Source organism: Rhinoderma darwinii, chromosome 5 (assembly GCF_050947455.1).
Source record: "Rhinoderma darwinii isolate aRhiDar2 chromosome 5, aRhiDar2.hap1, whole genome shotgun sequence".
NCBI lineage: Eukaryota > Metazoa > Chordata > Amphibia > Anura > Rhinodermatidae > Rhinoderma > Rhinoderma darwinii.
Genome location: NC_134691.1, coordinates 331,332,878 through 331,355,561, shown reverse-complemented (window position 1 = coordinate 331,355,561; position 22,684 = coordinate 331,332,878). Strand labels below are relative to the sequence as shown.

At 39.9% G+C, this 22,684-nt stretch overlaps 1 protein-coding gene across 2 annotated transcripts in view; it reads right to left on the bottom strand.

Moving 5' to 3' along the window:
- TAC1 (tachykinin precursor 1) overlaps nt 1–22,684 on the bottom strand; it is a 32,008-nt gene that overhangs the window by 2,536 nt on the left and 6,788 nt on the right. Inside the window, exons 3-5 of one of the 2 annotated variants that reach the window (XM_075827739.1) lie at nt 7,322–7,415; nt 6,382–6,405; nt 1,995–2,048 (exon numbers count right to left, since the gene is read on the bottom strand). In XM_075827739.1, coding sequence (XP_075683854.1) covers nt 1,995–2,048; nt 6,382–6,405; nt 7,322–7,415 — 172 coding nt within the window. The remainder of the gene's footprint in view (nt 1–1,994; nt 2,049–6,381; nt 6,406–7,321; nt 7,416–22,684) is intronic. The other variant, XM_075827740.1, reaches the window with a different exon arrangement.

Below are 22,684 nucleotides of genomic sequence, written 5' to 3'. Positions count from 1 at the left end.
CACTCACAGGTCCTGCATCGTGTCGGCACCAGAGGCTACAGATGATTCTGCAGCAGCATCGGCGTTTGCAGGTAAGTCCATGTAGCTACTTACCTGCTGATGCTGCTGCAGAATCATCTGTAGCCTCTGGTGCCGACACGTTTCAGGACCTGTGAGTGACGTCACAGCGTGATCTGCCAGAAGCTGGGCGTTCTGAAGAGAAGTGGATGATACTTCTATACACAACGCCCAGCTAGTAAAAGTAGTAAACACGCCCCGATGTACGCACATAATACACGCCCAGTTGTACTTTTACTTTTAAACACGCCCAGTTGTACTTTTGCAAGCCTCATTTGCATAAATACGAAAATGGTCATAACTTGGCCAAAAATGCTCGTTTTTTAAAAATAAAAACGTTACTGTAATCTACATTGCAGCGCCTATCTGCTGCAATAGCAGATAGGGGCTGCAAAATCTGGTGACAGAGCCTCTTTAAGCAGCGCTTGATATGTAATGTGCTGTATGTACTTAAAGGGGGACGTGGAGCCAAATAATTCAGTGAGCAATCTTGGCACGAAGATGGTCAATGTGCTCCGAGGTTGACCATGTCACCTCCAACACATGAGGCACTTGGGAGTCAATGCGTTCCCTGGGAACTAGTGTCCACATGATAAAACTTCCATATGTTCATCATGTTTCTACTCTCTTAGCCTTCACAGTTCTTCCCTTACTAGAAATACAGTTTGTGCTCCAGAGCCGCATGCATTGACCCTGTAAGGCAGCACATGAAGTCCTTGTGAGTCCATATTATGTACTATTGTACTACTGTTCAATGCTATAGCTGAGGGACCCCATGGGCCCCCTCAGGCACCAGGTCCCTGGTGTGTTTGCAACCTCTGCACCCCCATAGCTATGTCGCTGCAGTCTGCCAATCTCCCAAAGTAACATTAACAGGTGCAGGCAGGGAAGGTTTTCAGTTGCCCGGAAAGCCCCCTGTGACCGGGGATGGGTGACCTCACATACAATTGGACTCAAATGTATCCACGTCCTTAGGATACAGATACAACTGATAGCACTGCCAAGCAAAGGAACCATCAGTTCCTTTCCCCACCATTCTGCACTTTTCTTATGATGCAGGCGGCGCGATGATGTCATCGCGCCACCTGCGTCGTTCCACTGGAACAGGCTGGTCAGAACAGACCAGACCTGCATTGCTGGAGGAAGGCGTGGGAACGGGTACAGGTGAGTGTGCTTGTTGTGGTGTGGGGCACTTTGGCACTATCTAAATCTGTGGCATTATCTACAGGGGCACCTTGCCACTATTTACATCTGTGGCATTATCTACAGGGGTACTGTGGCACTCTCTGCAGGGGTCATTGTGTCGCACTATCTATAGGGGGCACTGAGTGTGGCACTATCTACTGGGGGCACTGAGTGTGGCACTATATGTGCTTTTTTTTTTACGTTACGCGTACTGGTCAGCACGTACCCACTAGCCAAGCCTTTTATGTTAGAGGTTGTAATATAAAAGGCTCCACTGGTGGATAAATGCTGACCAGTACTCATAGCGTAAAAACCAGAGGGTAGCAGGAGCGTGGCAAAAATAACTTGGTTTGTAAATTATGTGTTTGTAAACCCCCTTTTAAAAATCCTGTGTTTGCCCCGGACGTAACTACATCAAGGTAGGGACGCCCACATGACAGCCCTAATGAGAGATGTAAAAGCAAACCTTTTTTTTAATGGTTTCTATTCATTTCAGGGTCATGGTAGAAAGTAGACATGCTACCGTATTTCTAACACTATATTCCCATTTGCTTTGGTAGGCCATATTGGTTATTCCCAAGTGCCAGCTGCCACTATAGACGGTAGATGACACAAACATGTAATAAATAAATGATTAAATAAATATTTAAATGGAGGAAACGTTGTTACATAATAAACTGAATACCACTTAATGCTGCTGTATCATTAATAAAACATTGCTCTTATCAATGATACATAGGATAAATACCTACCGGAAAATAAAGATCTTTTGCCCATAAGTCCATAAAAGGAATCTGATTTATACCCTGAAAAATATACATTTCAAGGATTGTGGGTTTTATACATTTCTGCATTTTTTATAAGTTGTTTTTTTATTCAAAAACATTAACTATACGGGTTCTCTGGCTCAACATTAATACGGTGGATGGAGGTGGGGGGGACAGGACAATGTTTGATTTTCTATGTCTGACCAGGAGATGCGCTGATTGATCCCAATGTGTTAATCCTTTAATCCACAAAACCATAGACATGAAGGTAAACAGATGGATTAATAGGAATCAGAAATCAGATTATTTTTTTTGGATGCGGATTGCTTTTTCAGTAGTTAAAAGGGCAGGCAGACCTTATCATCAACAGTGTTCATCTATAGACTACATTGAAAGGTGTGTAGCTAGTTCTGCTCAGAGACCTGGGATCTCCGCCTAAAGGGGCTGCTGCATAGTTAAACTAATTTTCTAATTCTGTATTAATAGAGGGGTCCCTCATCTGTAACCTCCATCAAATAGCCGGAGCTGATACAAAGAGAGTCTCTCACTCTGGAGGACCTGGCACAACCATGCATTACACGAACTTCCCATTGATTTTATTGGGAATTGTGTAATGCTTCATTTCCCCTGTGGTGGCACTGCAGGGAAATTGAACACTTGCTGCCGGGTTCTCCTTCAGATCACAGCTGATCTTAGTGCTGTTCACTGCAGGATCCTCAGGGATCCAAATCGGACAACTTCTTTCACCAACAACGATTTTCAATGCCACCATACATGTGAGGACAAGCTATATAGGCTCTATATACATAATATAATAATACATGATATATAATAATATATAATAAATGTGGTATAGTGGGAGTGTTCTTTCTAGCATCTTTAACCTAATAGCTATGTTAGTGCTTCAGCTAAACAAGGTCATATCGCAACATTGTTCCTGTCTTTTCAACTGAGCTATAAAGGGGAGTGAAAAGGACGTAATCCTGCTCACACAGCTGATGATTTGATTCACTGTGTTAATATAGAAAAGACCTATCAGCCTCGATTCCAGGACAAGAAAGACATTTGTTCTGTTCTTTTGCTCGCTGAATAATAAATTGTAGGTCATAATAGGTTTTCTGCCTCTGAAGTAAAAGGGAAACATATTCACTGACAGTAAGCAGAGATCTTCAAAATGGTAAGGAACTTAAACTTTTCCTTATACAATAATTAAGCTTTATTTACATAATACTGGAAAACCCCTTTAACTTACATGGGGACTGCACTGGGTATCCTTGACCCAGTGCCTCTTAACCTCTTCATGCCGCGCTATGGAGTCATATATATCATGTCATATGAGGATAATTACCCTACTCATTAGTCCTTGCTGATGTAGTATTAGGCACCAGCAGAGTCCAGAGGGAAGGTTCAGGACTATAGCTACTCTATTAGGGCATTCTGAGTTAACAAAGGAGGATGTTTTCCTTTCAGGATCCTCATAGAGTAAGGAGCGTCTCTTGCGCTGGAGGACCCTGCATGTCCACGTATTACACAGACAGCTCACTGATTTTAATGAGAAAGGTGCAATGCTTCATTTCCCCTGTAGGGACACTGTAGGGAGATTGACACCTGGCTCCTGGGATCACGAATACTGTAGAAGCGTAGCAAAGAAAGTAAAGAACTTTATCCCTCCTTCAAACTATGAAAGATGGCATCAGCCCTGAATCTCAAGTGAGCATATATATATATATATATATATATATATATATATATATATATATATATATATATGTCAAAGCTTGACCGTCTATTTTTAATAAGAACTGTCTCTGATCATCATGAATGACATGTTATAAAAGTATGGTCGGTGGGGGTGCAGCAGCTGGGATTCCAACAGCTCCTGAAAATTAAATGGTCCTTAAAAGGGTATTCCCAAAATTAATATTTATCACCTATATACAGGGTAGGCAAAAAATGTATGATCTCTGGGAGCCCCACCGATCTCTAGAACAACGATCCCGACCCCCGTTCCTCCTCACTGCACAATCGCTGCCGCTCCATTCAATGTCTATGGGGCCGAAGGAAATAGCCGAGTGCTGTACTCGGCTGTCATATATCATGCGATATACCTCATTTTTTTACAGACATGTTGAATGATGCACATCTTGAAAAGTGAAGCTCCACTTTTAACAACCTTTTGTTTTAAATGGGCATACAAATATCATACAGAGGGGGTCCTTTGCTAGGAATGTTGAATCATTTGAATAAGTGCCATGTAATACCACATTTCTCCTGTAGTGGCCACTGCAGGAAAAATGTGTGGTTGACTGCAGATTTTCTAAGCGATACAGCTGCCGGACCCATCATGATCAGCTGATCAGAAGCAGGTTCTCATTTACAGATAGGAAACCCCCTTTAAGTACTTATTCTTTGTAACAATCTAGAGTTATTTCTTATATTCTTTTCTTCTTTCATATTCATAGCTGTAAAAATTCTGCTGGTTGCCTTTGGAAGTAGACAACAATTTATCTCCACCCCTCTGTCAGACATGTGGCCTATCAGGTTAACCCCATGTAATTATATATATATAGCTCCCATAATGCACTGCTTATTATTAACAGAAAATCAACAAAACTGTAAATGCAGCTTTAAATGGGAATGGAGAAGAAAATCATAATGTAACTCAATTATCAGTAAATCAGTGTAAAATATGTGAAGCAAAAAATTTATAAAGTTACTCCACATTTCATGTAGATTCTGGGAAGATTATTCGATTATGATTTTTAGTAGATTTAGTCCGGTATTGATAAGAACTCCCCATTAAGCACAGAAAACGAATGAGAAAAACCTGATTTGACAACGAAAGCAAATGCAAATTTAACTATTTTCTTGATTTGTGTTGATTATGTGGATTTATATAGAAGATCAAAAACAATCACCAATATTCGATTTTTTGTTTTCTAAGGCTAATATGTTACTTACGTTTTCGAGATATTTGACCAAATCCTACATGTAGAAGAAGAATATGAATGTGAAGTATTTGCTTTTTAAAGAGGACATGGCCTTCCAGACGCCCCGAAAGAGAAAAGTAGAGGTGAATCTTGGGAAGTTCAATAGCATGGGCCTCATAGCCCGTAAGGGTTCCTCTGAGTTGAGGAATATAATGCATGCTACACTGCGTGACTTTATACTTTCATATTTTCCTAAAGGAACTTTCCAAGAAAAACTGATACACTCAGAGTTTAGCAGATAACTGTTGCCCATAGTAGCCAATCAGATCTCAGTTTTTATTTTTCAAAGGTATTGTCTGGTTTAGAAATCACATTTTCAAAAACCCTATTTAATAAAAGACAGTCCGTCATCTGTGTCTGTGTCTGGAGGACCCAATATGTTGTTGCAGTAGACGTACACAACATATATTTCAATGAGCACCTTGTAATACTTTTTTTAACCTGTGGTGGCGCTGTAGGGGAACTGAACACTTACCGCCAGGTTCTCCCACAGATTATGTCAGATTGCTGGAGACACTCTGTGACCAGTTTATTTTTGGCAAATCCTAGGGAAATGTCAACTCCCTGTCAGGGAAAATGAAGGCGACAGATTGGTTGCTCTGGGCAGTTTTCTTTTAGACAGTTTTGAGTCCCACTGTGTTACATTTGGCGTTCTTTGAAAATCTGTGTCATGCTCCGCCCCCTCAGGTCCTAACACAGTGTATTGGTTTACCCTTTAGTGTTCCTTAAAGTAATGTATGTCTTTTCTTCTTGTGTTGGCCACTTTGTGTCCATCCTTTATGATTGCTTATTTTGCTGCTATTGCATTAGGACCATTTTTTTATTTTATTTTTTAAAACCTAATAAAGTTTCAAGTAAAAAATAAATAAATAAATAATAATAATGCAGACCAGAGCAATGGAGCACCTGCACTGGAAATTGTGAGCTACAATCTGATTGGTTGCTGTGGACTGCTACTCCATTTCCCCCTAGCAACTAATCCTATTTTGTCAATTTTGGTTGTAGAACATATCTATCCCCCATCTTATTGGTTGTCACATGTGACGGCGTCTTTTCTCTGTGCTCCAGTTTTAATAAACCTTCCTGATTGTGTACAGATGAAGTCATATTAAGTACTAATTAGAACACAACATAAATAATGATACAGTGCTACGGCAGCCGGATTATTATAACTGCACATCTGCTGCGCCTCTGATGTTTCCCTTATAACAGTTCAGTAATTTGATTACGTTTAGTCAGATTCCACCTGAAATGACGATTAGGTAATGGGTTCGCAATATTAGAAATATTTTTTTTTTCTAAATCTGAGAGAAAAAAGCAATGTCGGACGCGGAAAGTTTAACAAGTATTGGGTAACACAGTAATATGGAAAGTCAACTTACTTTTGCGGGACATCTGGCCATATCCTAAAAAAAACAGTGACAAAAAACACTGTTATATTTCACTCAACAGCAGTAATTGAGTTGGCGGCTATTTTATAAAGTCACTATTTGCAAAAAGTTGATAAAACAACCTATGAATGAGTAACATCTCTAAATATCTGACCTGCCCCTTGACCAATTACCAGTGACATCATGTAGAGTTTAGCCAGTTTACTAGTAAGCAGTGATGTCATCACTAAATATCCCATTCATTGACCAGTAACCAGTGACATCATTGAGAGTTTAGCTGGTTCACTAGTTAAATTGAGTTCATCACTAAGTATTTAGCCTAACCATTCATTGACTATAAACCAGTGATATCATTAAGAGTTTAGCCAGTTCACTAGTAAGCAGTGATGTCATCACTAAATATTTAGGCTACCCATTTATTGACCAGTAACCAGTGATATCATCACTGAGAATATAGTCTGCTTATTGACCAGGGTGGGGTGTCTTAAATCGGTTTTCCACATTAAACATCCTACTGATTGATGGGAAACCCAACTCTGGGACTCCCACCTAACGGGAGAATGGGACTCCTCCGGCCAGGCGAAGACTGAATGCAGTAATGGCCACCTTTCCAGGCAATCTCCGCCTGGATAAGAAGTGGATAAATCGAAGGGAGTATGTCTGCAGGATCAGACTACACAGGGTTTGTTTGTAGTCTGTAACCATGGATATGCATTTATTTGTAGACACAAAACAGTAGGAGATTTTTCATGAAGATATTTGCAAAGTTGCTTTATTTTTAATTTTATATCCATTAGACCAACAAGGTCTTTTAATCTATTTATTTACTAGGAACCAGAAGCATCAATTACAAATGAGATACATTATAGATATAACCTGACTGTCCCCCAACTTATAAATTATAAAATATTACATCACTGCTATCACCTACCATTGTTCCTCTTTCCCATTAAACCATAGAACTGATCAGGTCTTGGTTTTCTTGCAATTCTCTGTAATAAATTTTCAAACACGGGTAATTCCTCCTAAAAAAAAAAAAAGCAAGAAAAACAATCAATTTAAGGATCCACATGAACACAACTAAACTACCTAGACACTTGTTAGATTAAAAACAATTAAAAGTATATACCCCATCCCCCTCGCAAGCTGCTGATCTACTATGGACACACCGGTGCACAAAGGTATGTCCACTTTGACACCACATTTCTATTTTTTAAGACAAAATATATGTAAGGGGGTGCCTACCATAAAGACAGACCTTGTGGCTTGGAGAAAGAGACCCGTCCCTGGTAAGTCCCGTTCCCGTTGCTAGTGGGTGGCAAGAAACTGTGAAGGACTCCCACCTTCAGATGAACAACATTGTTAGCAAATAAGAGAATAGGAAATTGACCCAACGGACCTAGAATGGGCATGGGGGGGGGCGGACTGACACCAGCCCTTCTGTCCTGGGTGGCAAAACCAAGCACCATTTGGATCTTTGCTATGGAGCCCCTTATTTTCTATGTACACTACTGACTATATCAATCAAAAAGACAAAATAAGCTTTCTAGAGGTTTCGGTGGAGTAAACAGGGGGTGAAGAACTGTCCCCAGACGGACTCTTCTACAAAAAAAAAATGCCCATTGGTCAAAATGTCCATTAATGCACCATGCAGTTCTAAATGGTTTATTGCATTATTGCAGTCACCCCCATTATGTCACAGACCACATTATCTGCTTTCAGGCCATAAAACCACTAAACGGTAATATGAACACCAAACATGTTTCTTTGTCTTGTACCTCTTACAAATAATACATAATTATACTCTTAGACCAAAGCCAATTACATACATACATAGTTACATTGTTTGTACGGCTGAAAAAAGACACATGTCCATCAAGTTCAACCAAGGGATGGGAAAAGGGATGGGAAACTTTTCTACACAAAGGAGATAATATTTTTTTGTTCTAGGAAATTATCTTTGCCTTTTTTAAAGCCATCTACTGTCCCTGCTGTGACCAGCTCCTGCGGTGACTATTCCATAGATTCACAGTTCTCCCAGTAAAGAAGGCTTGTCGCCTCCGCAGGTTGAACCTTTTTTTCTCCGGACGGAGGGAGTGCCCCCTTGTTTTTTGAGGGGGTTTTACATGGAACAGGATTTCACCATATTTTTTGTATGTGCCATTCATATATTTATATAAGTTAATCATGTCCCCCCTTAGTCGTCTTTTTTTAAGGCTAAATAGGTTTAGTTCTTTTAATCTTTCCTCATAACTTAGATTCTCCATGCCCCTTATTAGCTTCGTTGCTCTTCTTTGTATTTTTTCCAACTCCAGGGCATCCTTTCTATGAACTGGAGCCCAGAACTGAACTGCATATTCTAGATGAGGCCTCACTAATACTTTGTAAAGTGGTAATATTACATCCCTGTCCCGCGAGTCCATGCCTCTTTTAATACACGACAATATCCTGCTGGCCTTTGAAGCAGCTGATTGACATTGCGCTGTTATTTCGTTTATGATTTACAAGTTCATCCAGATCCTTCTCAACAAGTGACTCCCCCAGTGTAGCGCCCCCTAGGACATATGATGCATGCAGGTTGTTGGTACCCAGATGCATAACTTTACATTTATCTACATTAAACTTCATTTGTCAACTGGATGCCCAAACACTTAGTTTGTTTAAATCCGCTTGCAATTCACGAACATCTTCCATAGTCTGAACTATATTACATAGCTTGGTGTCATCTGCAAAAATAGAAATAGTGCTATTAATCCCATCCTCTATATCATTAATAAATAAGTTGAATAATAGTGGTCCCAGCACGGAACCCTGGGGTACACCACTTATAACTGGGGACCATTCAGAGTAGGAATCATTTACCTCAACTCTCTGGGTACGGTTCTTGAGCCAATTCTCAATTCAATTACAAACTATATTATCTAAACCTATAGTCCTTAGATTATCCATTAGAGGGACAGTGTCAAATGCCTTTGCAAAGTCCAAAAACACTATACCCACAGTGGCCCCTCTGTGTCTAGGCTTCTACTCACCTCTTCATAAAAACAGATCAGGTTAGTTTGACAACTTCTGTCCTTTGTAAAACCGTGCTGGCTGTCACTTATAATACTATTTATTGTCACATAATTCTGTATATAGTCCCTCAATAGCCCCTCAAACATTTTCCCCACAATGGATGTTAAGCTCTCTGGTCTATAATTACCTGGGGAAGACCTAGAGCCCTTTTTGAAAATAGGCACCACATTTGCCCTGTGCCAGTCCCTTGGCCCTATACCAGTCACTAGAGAATCTCTAAATATTATGAAAAGGGGGGACAGAAATAACTGAACTAAGCTCCTTAAGAACTCTAGGGTGTAACCCATCTGGTCCCAGGGCCTTGTGTACATTTATTTTGTTTAATTTAGCTTGGACCATATCTACATTCATCCAATTCAATATATCAACTGATATATTAACAGCACTGGCAGCGGCTACATCAGCTGCTCTTTCTTCTGTCGTATATACAGAGAGGAAGAACCCATTTAGTAACACTGCCTTCTCTTGATCCCCTGTGACCAACTCCCCATTACCACTATCTAGGGGTCCTACATGTTCAGACCTTGGCTTTTTTGCATTTATATACTTGAAGAATTATTTGGGATTTGTTTTACTATCCTTGGCCACCTGCCTTTCATTTTGTATTTTTGCTGATGTTATTAGATTTTTACAGATTTTATTAAGCTCTTTATAATTTAAAAAGGCTACAGCTGTACCTTCAGCTTTGTATTTTTCAAATGCCCTTTTTTTGTCATGTATTGCCCTTTTAACAGAAGGTGTAAGCCATGTGGGATTTAATTTTAGTCGTTTATACTTGTTACCTATAGGAATACATTTTGCACTATAATTACCCAAAGTAGAGTTGAAAATCTCCCATTTATCATTTGTCCCATTATTTAACATTAGTTCTTCCCAGTCTATATCCTGAATTGCAGCCCTCATACTGGGGAAATTGGCTTTCCTAAAATTAAGTGTTTTTGCCCTCCCAGCCTGTGTTTGTTTTTTACAGTATATGTAAAATGTAACTATATTGTGATCACTATTATCGAGGTTTTCACGAACATTGACGTTCCAAACAAGCTCTGCATTATTAGAAATGACCAGATCCAACAGAGCTTCACCTCTAATCGGGTCTTTCACAAACTGGCCCATAAAATTTTCCTGCAACAGGTTGAAGAAGCCGAACCATGACACCAATTAATATCCCGGTAATTAAAATCTCCCATTATCACTACAGTACCCGCCTGTGCAGCCCGCTCCATCTGTTTATATAGCTGAACTTCCATCTCCTCAGTTATATTGGGGGGTCTATAGATTACACCAAAAGTAATTTTTTCCGTGTTTACCTCCCTTTCTAGTTCCACCCACAAGGTTTCAACCTCCTCACAATCTTCACCCTCTAAGGTCTCTTTCACACTCACCTTCATATCACTTCCCACATACAGACATACACCACTGCCTTCATATCACTTCTCACATACAGACATACACCACCGCCTTTCCTATTTGTCCTGTCTTTCCCAAAAACTGTAAAACCCTGTAGATTTACAGCCAAATCATGTGAAGAGTCCAGCCATGTTTCAGCAACACCAACTATATCTATATTTTCTTCCAGTACCAAGGCCTCCAGCTCCCCCATTTTGCTTGCTAGACTTCTGGCATTTGTGAACATACACTTTAACTTGCCTTTCAGTTTTTCACTTTTATTATCAGAAATGGGATTATTTGACATTATTTGGCCATTTTCATTTACACTGCTGTTTTGTAATAAAGGGATCTCCTTATCCTGTTGTCTAGTCCTCTCTCCACAGTCTGTTTCTCCCCCCCCCACCAATATAGTCCGACCCCTCTCTAACCTAACTACCCCGTTATTTTCTACATTGACCTCCCTCCTCAGCCCTAGTTTAAATACTCCACCACCCCAGCTAGAATTCTCTCCCCCAGCACAGCGGACCCCCTTCCATTTAGGTGCAAATCATCTGCAGAATACAGTTTGTACCCAAGTTAAATCTGAATATTATACAATATTATAGTAGTAGTATACTAGTGTATAATACTATTATATTACATATTATTTATTATACTCTCAGCTAGAAATAAAAAATGTGACTGCTCCTGAATACTTATTAAACAGGAATGCTATGCTGTCTCTTTTAAGCACTTGCCTTCCGTTTTTGAGACAGGAAGTAGCTGTCTGACAAACACCAATATTAGCACTCCTGGTGCTGCTTTTTGTGTCACCCAGGCACCTAGAGAGTGATTCTCCTCCCTTCCATCTCATCAGGGATATATCTTAGGTGGGCTGCGTGCTGGGTGCTAGCATGGGTTGCCAACAAGCCACTTTGTCTATTTAAGTATAGGTTTAGGGTAGCAAACTGAATCTTTGTCCTGGGTGAAGGAAAGTTTAGTAATACCTCTACCTTTCTTTAGCAGCAACATTCCTGACTGGATCCATGCTTGTAGAGTGTAAAACATGACCTGGTATTATGATTTGCAAATAAAATCTGGACAATCAGGAATGTGTCATACATTATAATGACATCTGTGAGAAAGGAAGTAGCTAACTTCTCCTCCTTGAGATTCAATAGAAAGCAATATAGTTCTAAGCCTGAGACAATGGCTTGTTAAGTAATGTAGCAGTTATATTCTACACAGTTTAGTTTAAACCTTTAGAAACACAGAACTCCCTGATCTGCCACATAAATAGTTAATATGCAGAGTAGGAAGCGATACTCTGTCAATGACCTTAACAGTTAGGATTTGTACATTTAAAAACAGTCAATATCTACTTTTTAGAGGGTTAAACTTCAACAGAGTGCCCATAATTGCTTTGAAATCACATTTACAATAAACAACATTACTTACATTGAATGCATTATCTATAGATCTACAGATGAGGCTTAGATCCTCAATAATGGCAAATCCATTACAAAAAAGACACAAAGTACCCGGTAGATACACAGAAAAAATGTGTAAAGTGTGAGGAAGGGATAAAAATGGTAGCCTGAGTCTCTGTCATAGTCAAAAATTAGCCATGTGGATTTCTGTTAACCGTAGACTCCAACAGACACTGTAGCTAAGCTGGAGCCACTGTTCATATGTGGATCATAATTATGCAGCAGTAAAAATTAGCCTTGCAACCAAGACTGAAGAAAACAAAAACAAAAAGTACTCAAAAAGTCAACAGGAAGGAATGTATCTCCTCATTGGGATTGACATGGGGTTGTCTTATCAAGACAATCCCTTTTCATATTGCAGCCGGCCCATCGATCAGCTGATGGATGTGGATCTGGCTTCAGAAACCACCAGTGATCAGCTGTTATTACTAGAGGGACGTGGCAGCCAGCCATACATTTCAAAAGAATGACTGTCCATGTAATACATGGATGGGTAAGGGCCACCAAAGCAACAACCTCACCTTGTCCCAAGCAGGGGATTCCCCTCTATGATGTCCATATGCCCTATAGAAAGGGGTTGTTTTCTGAGACAACCCCTTTAAAGGACCAGAGATGGTTAACTTCTCTAGATCAAGAGACTCTACTCTTTTCCTGATGGGTATGGCAAGATATCAAGAAAATATTGGGTTAGCCCACTTTTAAGTGATATTTTGTAATTTGAATTTGAAGGTCATGTTCACGTATGGATTTTCAACGCCCAGTTGGTGGTGTCCTATTCTACATTATTTCCATACTGACTTAAGTGCAAAAAAAATCATCTGGGGTTTTCAGTAATACCATCGACTTTTCGATAGCGATGGATAAATTATTTGCACTACCCAGGAAGGGAGTGGGGATTATTGAAAAGTCGGTCATGATAAGGATTTTCCATAGTTTTTTACTTCTCTCCTGTTTTTATTTCTGTACACAGCTTTCCCACCAGACCCTTTCACATAATATGAATTTCAGCAACCCAAGAGACGAATAGCGCCCCCTAGTGATCTACTTAATAGAAAAAGTTATTTTGATTTTTAAATTATTATAGTAGGATGAGGCCCTGGGAGCAGACCACAGACTTGACATGAGAAAATACATTTTTGGAAGAAGCAGATTCCTTCTATATCCTCTGAGCTTCCTTGTAGCCAATGGCCTATTTCACGTTAAACCATCTTTAATTCATGTTTTCATTTCTTCACTTAATCCTTTTAAATTCCCTAAATTTGCTCATTCAGATGTGTGCTGCTAATTATTGAACTCAACCCTTTTACTGGATGAACATTCATGCAAATCACCCGTCAGCGCAGGATTCATTAAGTCAAATTACATTCAGAGCAGAAATGAGTCCTGGAGGGAATTCTCTGAATCCCATGACCACAATATGAAACAGGTCAGACATACGGCTCAAGAACAGTCATGTTATTACATGCAAATCTCATAAAACCAAATCAGTTAATTGATTATGTTTTACATCTATCAATGTGAGACACCAAATATACATAAAACGGCTGTTTTCAAACAAGCGTAATTCGGGCGCATTTTTGCACCCATATTCTTAGCCCCAAATGCGGGTCTAATGACCTGAACTAACAGCATCATAGCCAAGGCAGGGATTTAAGGGCATAACAAGACTGTTAGTTCAGGTCAATAGACCTGCCGTCAGAACAGAATTTGTGGGTGCAATGCGGGCAGCACAAAAACGTACCTGTATTACGTGCATGTTATATGAAAATAAAATATTATAATAATAAGTAATAATATCAATAATAAAATGATTGTTATAACCATTTATTTTTATTAATCATAATTATAGAAGTTAAAAAAAATACAAATTATAATAATTTATTCTTAATAAATGAATAGTAAAAATATATTAATGAGACAGATTGTTATTATTATTATTTTTAATTGAAAAATATATACATCATTCATTTAATTAAAATATTATTAATCTTATTATTATATCATGATAATAATATCATAAAACAATAACAAATAATGGTATAAAATCATTATACATAAATACATAAAATAAAAAAGGTAAAAACATAAAAATCAAACACTAATAATAGAAAAAAACAAACTAAATATATTAATATTGTAAAGAGGAGAAGGACATTTTTCATTCGTCCAATTCGCATTCTGTCAATGCGCCAAATGTTTCTCATAGATAGTTTATCCATTAGTCTCTAGCGGATCTCAAACATGACAAATCTATTCGCCTAATGAATTATAACGGCAGCAAATAGTGAGCCATTTGACGAATTGGTCAAAACGCAAATCAGTGAAAAAAATTCTACAAATTCTATATATCATATCTAAGAAATTGTAAATATAGAATGAATATTTATTAGAATTTTTGTTTTTATAGCAAGCCGATACCTTTTATTGATTAGCCAATACCTTTCATTGATTTTTTTTTTGCTGTCTGCTAAGTACCAATTCATTCATTCATTCATTCATTCAAAAAAAAAAAAATATGTCGTTCCTCATGTCAGGCTACAGTACTTTTTATGGATCAGACTCCTCAGTTGGAATGAGCAACAACTCTCTTAAGATAATTGCCGAGCTCTCCTCCAAGGTGACTTTATGACATGCAGAGATCTCATTCTCCAGATTGTACAATATATCACTGGCTTAGACCATTTTCCAGGGAAAAACATAACTTATTCACATCGATTATTTAAAGTAATTAAGAAAAATAAACTTGGAGTAGTCTCGTCAGTTGTTAGCATGTAGCAGGGTAAATAAAGTGTGCCTAGAATTGTCATTGAAATCCCACAGACCGAATGCCAAAGCCAGTCTTGCAATTGATCTATTACATTAATCATAAAGGACGTGTAGCAGAGATGGTGACATATGTAGATTTTTTTGGGGTTGTCCAGAATTAGACAAGAAACAGCACCACACTTGTCCATTGGCTGTGTCTGGTATTGCATTCACTTGAATGGGGATAAGCTGCAATACCAGACACTGCCTGTGGATATGAGTGGCGCTGTTTTCTAAAAAAAAAAAAAAGGAGACTTTTTTTTTTATTTCTATAGAGCCCCTATAATTTTTTTGCTCATTAGGGTATATTGCCTTATAATATGTACTAAATACTTATCATACGAGGCAAAGATAAAAATGAATCATTTATAAGTGGGTGAAACCAACTAGATGGGTGTAGAGAAAAATCCACTTTAGGGACGAACGGCAGATATAAATATAATTAGTGAATATTGCAAGAGGTGGTGCAATATGGCGGTGATTGTACAAAATAAATAGAGAAGAGAGAAGCCATGTGTAGAATAGTATATAGAAGAAAAAAGGTGGATCCAGCGCTGTTATAATTTAAAAAGAAACTGTTTCTAAGTTTTAATTATGTCCATTTAAAACAGGATCGATGGCAAAATAGTAATGGGGTCCTAGAATGAAAAGAGTGTGGAATTGAGGTAGATAGCCTACGCGTTTCGAACGCTGGCAGCGTCCTTATTCATGGCTTTTGTTGTGTAGAATAGTCGTGTTATCCAATAACGCCTAGAAGACTTGCAAAAGTGAGAAGTTGCTGGGTCAGGAGATCCTGATATGTTGAAGGTCTCACAATCTCCTCACCTGAAGATCAAGTAGATGCCACAAACATTGTATTCCCTGAGAAGAAATAACCACTGATCTCCAGCCTGCTCAAGGATATGTATGATCAACCAGTTGGCACTATGTACTATTTGTGGCAGCACAGGGCTTCATACCTGATAACCTGCTAGAGGGTACAGGGACAGACCGCCACTGGCATGCCACTCTGACAGCACCTCTCATGGCTGTGGCATTGTGTGGGTGCTGTATGTCTGTGCACTATACTCTAGCTGTTTGAGTGCTGTATGGTGTTTTATACTGTATGTGTACTTTATTGGTGCGGTACAGTTGTTGTGAGTAGATTTTTATTTTTTTTGTTGGGTGCTGTATGGTTGCTATGAGGAGATTTCATGGGTGCTGTATGTGTGCTGTATGATCGTTGTGAGGGTTTTTTATTGGTGCCATATGTGTACTATATAAATGCTGTATGGTTGCTATTATAGTATTTTATGTGTGCTGTGTATATTATATGTTTGCTGTATGGTTCCCATCAGGGTATTTTATGGGTACTGTATGTACTATAGTTAGGCTGTAGGGTTGCTGTGAGATTATTTTATGGGTGCGATATGTGCACTATATGTATGCTGTATGGTTGATATTTTAGTATTTATGGGTGCTGTATGTGTACTATATGTATGCTGTGTGGTTGCTATTATAGTATTATATGGGTGCTGTATGTGTACTATAGGTATGCTGTGTGGTTGCTATTATAGTATTTATGGGTGCTGTATGTGTACTATAGGTATGCTGTATGGTTGATATTATAGTATTTATAGGTGCTGTATGTGTACTATATGTATGTTGTATGGTTGCTATGATAGTATTTTATGGGTGCTGTATGTGTACCATAGTTATGCTGTATGGTTGCTATTATAGTATTTATGGGTGCTGTATGTGTACTATATGTATGCTGTGTGGTTCCTATTATAGTATTATATGGGTGCTGTATGTGTACTATAGGTATGCTGTGTGGTTGCTATTATAGTATTTATGGGTGCTGTATGTGTACTATAGGTATGCTGTGTGGTTGCTATTATAGTATTATATGGGTGCTGTATGTGTACTATAGGTATGCTGTGTGGTTGCTATTATAGTATTTATGGGTGCTGTATGTGTACTATAGGTATGCTGTGTGGTTGCTATTATAGTATTATATGGGTGCTGTATGTGTACTATAGGTATGCTGTGTGGTTGTTATTATAGTATTTATGGGTGCTGTATGTGTACTATATGTATGCTGTGTGGTTGCTATTATAGTATTTATGGGTGCTGTATGTGTACTATAGGTATGCTGTGTGGTTGTTATTATAGTATTTATGGGTGCTGTATGTGTACTATATGTATGCTGTGTGGTTGCTATTATAGTATTTATGGGTGCTGTATGTGTACTATAGGTATGCTGTATGGTTGATATTATAGTATTTATAGGTGCTGTATGTGTACTATATGTATGCTGTATGGTTGCTATTATAGTATTTTATGGGTGCTGTATGTGTACTATAGTTATGCTGTATGGTTGCTATTATAGTATTTATGGGTGCTGTATGTGTACTATATGTATGCTGTATGGATGCTATTATAGTATTATATGGGTGCTGTATGAGTACTATAGGTATGCTGTATGGTTGCTATTATAGTATTTATAGGTTCTGTATGTGTACTATAGTTATGCTGTATGGTTGCTATTATAGTATTTATGAGTGCTGTATGTGTACTATAGGTATGCTGTGTGGTTGCTATTATAGTATTTATGGGTTCTGTATGTGTACTATAGTTATGCTGTATGGTTGCTATGATAGTATTTATGGGTGCTGTATGTGTACTATAGGTATGCTGTATGGTTGATATTATAGTATTTTATGTGTGGTGTATGTGTATTATAGGTATGCTGTATGGTTGCTATTATAGTATTTATAGGTTCTGTATGTGTACTATAGTTATGCTGTATGGTTGCTATTATAGTATTTATGGGTGCTGTATGTGTACTATAGGTATGCTGTGTGGTTGCTATTATAGTATTATATGGGTGCTGTATGTGTACTATAGGTATGCTGTGTGGTTGCTATTATAGTATTTATGGGTGCTGTATGTGTACTATATGTATGCTGTGTGGTTGCTATTATAGTATTTATGGGTGCTGTATGTGTACTATAGGTATGCTGTAGGGTTGCTGTGAGATTATTTTATGGGTGCTGTATGTGTTCTATAGGTATGCTGTAGGGTTGCTGTGACGGTATTTTATGTGTGCTGTATATGTGTTGTACTTATATCTTATGGAAGCATGGGTGTATCACCAAAACATTCATTCACCCAGAGGACCACACAGGCGTCAGTCGGCCCAGCGCTCATGTTTCCTCAGATATCTGTAAATACTCGTATCAAGACCAACAGAGTGGAACAGGTGCCCTTTAAGAAAACAATCTCTGTCACATTCCTCCTCTCCGGATGTCTCAGTTTAGAGCTTTGGTCAGTGACACAATGTCGCATTCATAAGTCACCAACCTGCGGCCCTTCAGCTGTTGCTGTTCAGGGCATGCTGGGAGTTGTAGTTTCACAACAACTGGTGAGCCACAGGCAGTGGCGGATTATCATCAGGGCGGTTCGGGCGGCCGCCCGGGGCCCAAGGCTCCCAGGGGGCCCATGACCGCCCAAACCCCCTAATGCCCAGTGGCGTCGCTAGCACGGTGCCAGGACCGCACCTGTCATGAGGCGAGGGGAGCTTCGCTCCTACTTAGCAGCCATAGTCTGTGCTGCTTTAGAAGCTCCCCCTCCAGCCCCCCTTCCCTGCTCTAAATATCTCTCCTCCTGCTGCTAACTGTCGGGACATGGGGAGGGGAGACTGTAGGCGGGCTCTGTGTCGGGCTGTGAGCAGGAGAAGAGCTGCAGTGAAGACTCACAAATATCCTACATAAAAGGTAAGTGCATGTGTGTTTACAATGTGTTTAATGTGCATATTCATGTGTGTTTAATGTGCATATTCATGTGTGTTTACAAGGAGTACTTTATGTGTATAATGTGCATACTCGTGTGTACTTTGTGTATAATGTGCCTACTTTGTGTACTTTGTGTATAATGTGCCTACTTTGTGTACTTTGTGTATACTGTGCCTACTTTGTGTATAATGTGCCTACTTTGCGTACTTTGTGCATAATGTGCGTACTTTGTGCATAATGTGCGTACTTTGTGCATAATGTGCGTACTTTGTGCATAATGTGCGTACTTTGTGCATAATGTGCGTACTTTGTGTTCTTTGTGTGTCTGTGATAGAGATAGAGATAGAGTGTATATATACATACATATGTATAGTCTGTGTATATGTGTATGTGTATATATATATATATATATATTTCAGCAGAAATTCCGCTACAGAAAAAAGCACAATTTCCTGTGGTTTTTGCTGCAGTAAGTGGTGCGTATTTTGCTGCGTTTTTCTCAGTGTTGGGAGATGGTGACGTCTCCGCTGAAAAAACGCAGCAATTCAGCCACTTTCCGCAGCAGGAATTAACATGCTGCAGTACAAGAAACACACACCGCAGGACAAAATGTCTGGTCGGAAATTTTACGCAGCGTCTGGATGAGATTTGGTAAATCTCACTCACTTTGCCACTACTGTATTCTGGGTATTTTCCGGGCGGAAAACACGCAGCAATTCTGTTAAGTGTGGACAAGCCCTAATACAGTAGCAGCAGAGTAGATTAGATATGAACAATTCTCATCACATGCTGCGTAAATGATAAGCGGGAAATAAAAAGCTCAGAAATTGACCTGCGGTGCGTTTTTTTATTTCGCAGCATGTCAATTGTATTTGCGTAAACGCTGCTCATTTGTTTTGGGTTTTCCCCATTTAATTCAATGGGGAGGTAAAACCCGCAACAAATAACAGATGTTATGTAAAAATGCAATTTAGAAAAAATAAAAATCTTATACTTGCCCAGAATTCTGTTTCTTCGTCCAGGCCGGCCTCCTGGGATGACATTTGACCCCATGTGACTGCTGTAGCCAATCACAGGCCAATCACAGGCTGCAGCAGTCATATGGGATAAAATGTCATCCCAGGGCTGCAGCGACGCTGTGTAGCACTATATACAAGGGGGGGGGGGCGCTGTGTGGCACTATATACAAGGGGGGGAGCGCTGTGTGGCACTATATATAAGGAAGGGAGCGCTGTGTGGCACTATATACAAGGGGAGGAGTGCTGTGTGGCACTATATATAAGGAAGGGAGCGCTGTGTGGGACTATATACAAGGGGGGAAGAGTGCTGTGTGGCACTATATACAAGGGGGGAGCGCTGTGTGGCACTATATACAAGGGGGAGTGTTGTGTGGCTCTATCTATAGGGGGCTGTGTGATGCTATCTATAGGGGGCTGTGTGACGCTCTCTACAGGGGGTTGTGTGTGTGGCGCTATCTACAGAGGTGTGTGTGTGGCTTTATCTACAGGGGTGTGTGTGTGTGTGTGTGTGTGTGTGTGTGTGTGTGTGTGTGTGTGTGGCTCTATCTACAGGGGTGTGTGTGTGTGTCTTTATCTACAGGGGGGTGTGTGTGTGACGCTGTCTACATGAGGGGTTGGCGCTGTGTCCCTGCACATTGTGATACTGTCAGTTTGTAGGGACACATCCCTGTGAAAGGGGAATCGTAACACCCATTTGTTAATGCTTGTGGAAAAAGGTAGTGTTAGCAATAGTTACGGCACGGTAGGGAAGGCAGTGGAGAAGGGGGGCCTAAGTTTGGGTAACAGCCCAGGGCCCATGGTCTTCTTAATCCGCCACTGGCCACAGGTTGGAGACCACTGAAGAGGATAATGTGTTCCAGCGACTCTGCATCTATAAACCCTACTTTGGAAAACATTTGGGGGCCAATATAATAGCAGCAACAAAGTAACAACTAGACACCAAGTAGGACCCTGCAGAGAAGATCCCAATAACAGAAGAGAAACAAGTCAATAATCATATCCAGAACATCATAAAGATATCAGATGTTTGATCTAATTATGGAGATGAAGCCAACGTCAAGCATTCTAGATTCGGCCTCCGGCTTTCCTGCTAGAATTTGCTGTATACATTCCCCCCCCTGATTCTCCACCCCTCCCCCACCCCGATACCTAAAATATTGCATTCATCCAGATGACTAAAAGCATCAAGACAAATATGGATGAGATGTTCAGTCCCTAAGCGAGCATACGTACATAAGGAATTGTGCATTTTACGGACAAATAACTTATTATAATGAGCGGAAGAATTGGTGCATAAGTCGTTTTGTGTAATAAAGAAATTCTTGTACATTAATAACTCCTTCACTGGGTCATTAAAGGGGAATTCCATCTTCAGAGCAGTGGTTACGTCACAGTGACATCAGAAGACGGCGATCCTGGGGGTTTGTGACGTCCGGACGATCCCTAAATCAGTACTACGTATATCTAATTAATGTAGTGTATTCTCTGAAGCCTAGGCAGATTCACTACTAAGACTGATTATAGCCGGGATGAGTTTTGGAACATAGTAGAGACGAGTTTGTCATGTGCCATAACAACAATATCGCGGTGGTGCTTTCTGTTAGTTTCCCTAGGACTGTAGCTAAACCTGCAGTATTATCTATACTCTGTGAGTTATCATGGATTGTATAGAAAAGGAACAGCTGACTAATACAGCTCTGCTGCATCTGCACTATATATATATATATATATATATATATATATATATATATATATATATATATATATATATAAAGAGATGTCCAGTCTGATTTTGCATATATTTACATATTAAATAGCGTTCAGCCAACAGTTATTTCTCCCGACTCCCCCATATATATGCACGCTTGGCTCGTCCGAGTCTGCATGTTCATATCAGAAATGAAGGGGAGACAGAGATAATGAAGAGGAAAGATTGGGGGAAGGCAGGATGGAAGAAAGAATGAATGGATGGATGGAGATGGATAGTAGGAAGAAAGGAGGGAGGGTGGAAGGGAGAAAGGGAAGTTTGGTTGGTTGGTTGGTTGGTTAGTTGGTTGGAAAGAAGAGAGGAGGATTGTAGATAGGAAGGAAGGTTAGGATGGAGGGGAGGAAGGAATGAGGGTAGAGGGAGAAAGGAAGGAAGGAGGGAAGGAAGGAAGGATAGTAGAAGGAGGAATGGATGACTCGCTGAATGGATGTTTAAAAGGAAGGTAGAAAGGGAAGAAGTGAAAGAGGGAAGAAGGGAAGGTTTGTCGGTTGGTTGGTTTGTCGGTTGGTTGGTTGGTTGGTTGGAAGGAAAAAAGAGAGGAGGATTGTGGATTGGAAGGAAGGAAGTGAGGGAGGGAGGAAGACAGGAAGAAGGGAAGGGAAGGATTGTGGGGAGGATGAATGAGGGTAGAGGGAGGAATGGAAGGAAGGAAGGAAGGAAGGAAGGAAGGAGGAATGGATGGTTGAAAGGGAAGAAGTGAAAGAGGGAGGGAGAGAGGGAAGTTTGGTTGGTTGGTTGGTTGGTTGGTTGAAAGGAAAGAAGAGAGGAGGATTGTGCATTGGAAGGAAGGAAGGAAGGAAGGAAGGAAGAGAGCGAGGCAGGAAGGAAGAAGGGATGGAAGGTAAGGATGGAGGGGAGGAAGGAATGAGGGTAGAGGGAGGAATGGAAGGAAGGAAGGAGGAATGGATGGTTGAAAGGGAAGAAGTGAAAGACGGAGGGAGAGAGGGAAGTTTGGTTGGTTGGTTGGTTGGTTGGTTGGTTGGTTGGTTGGTT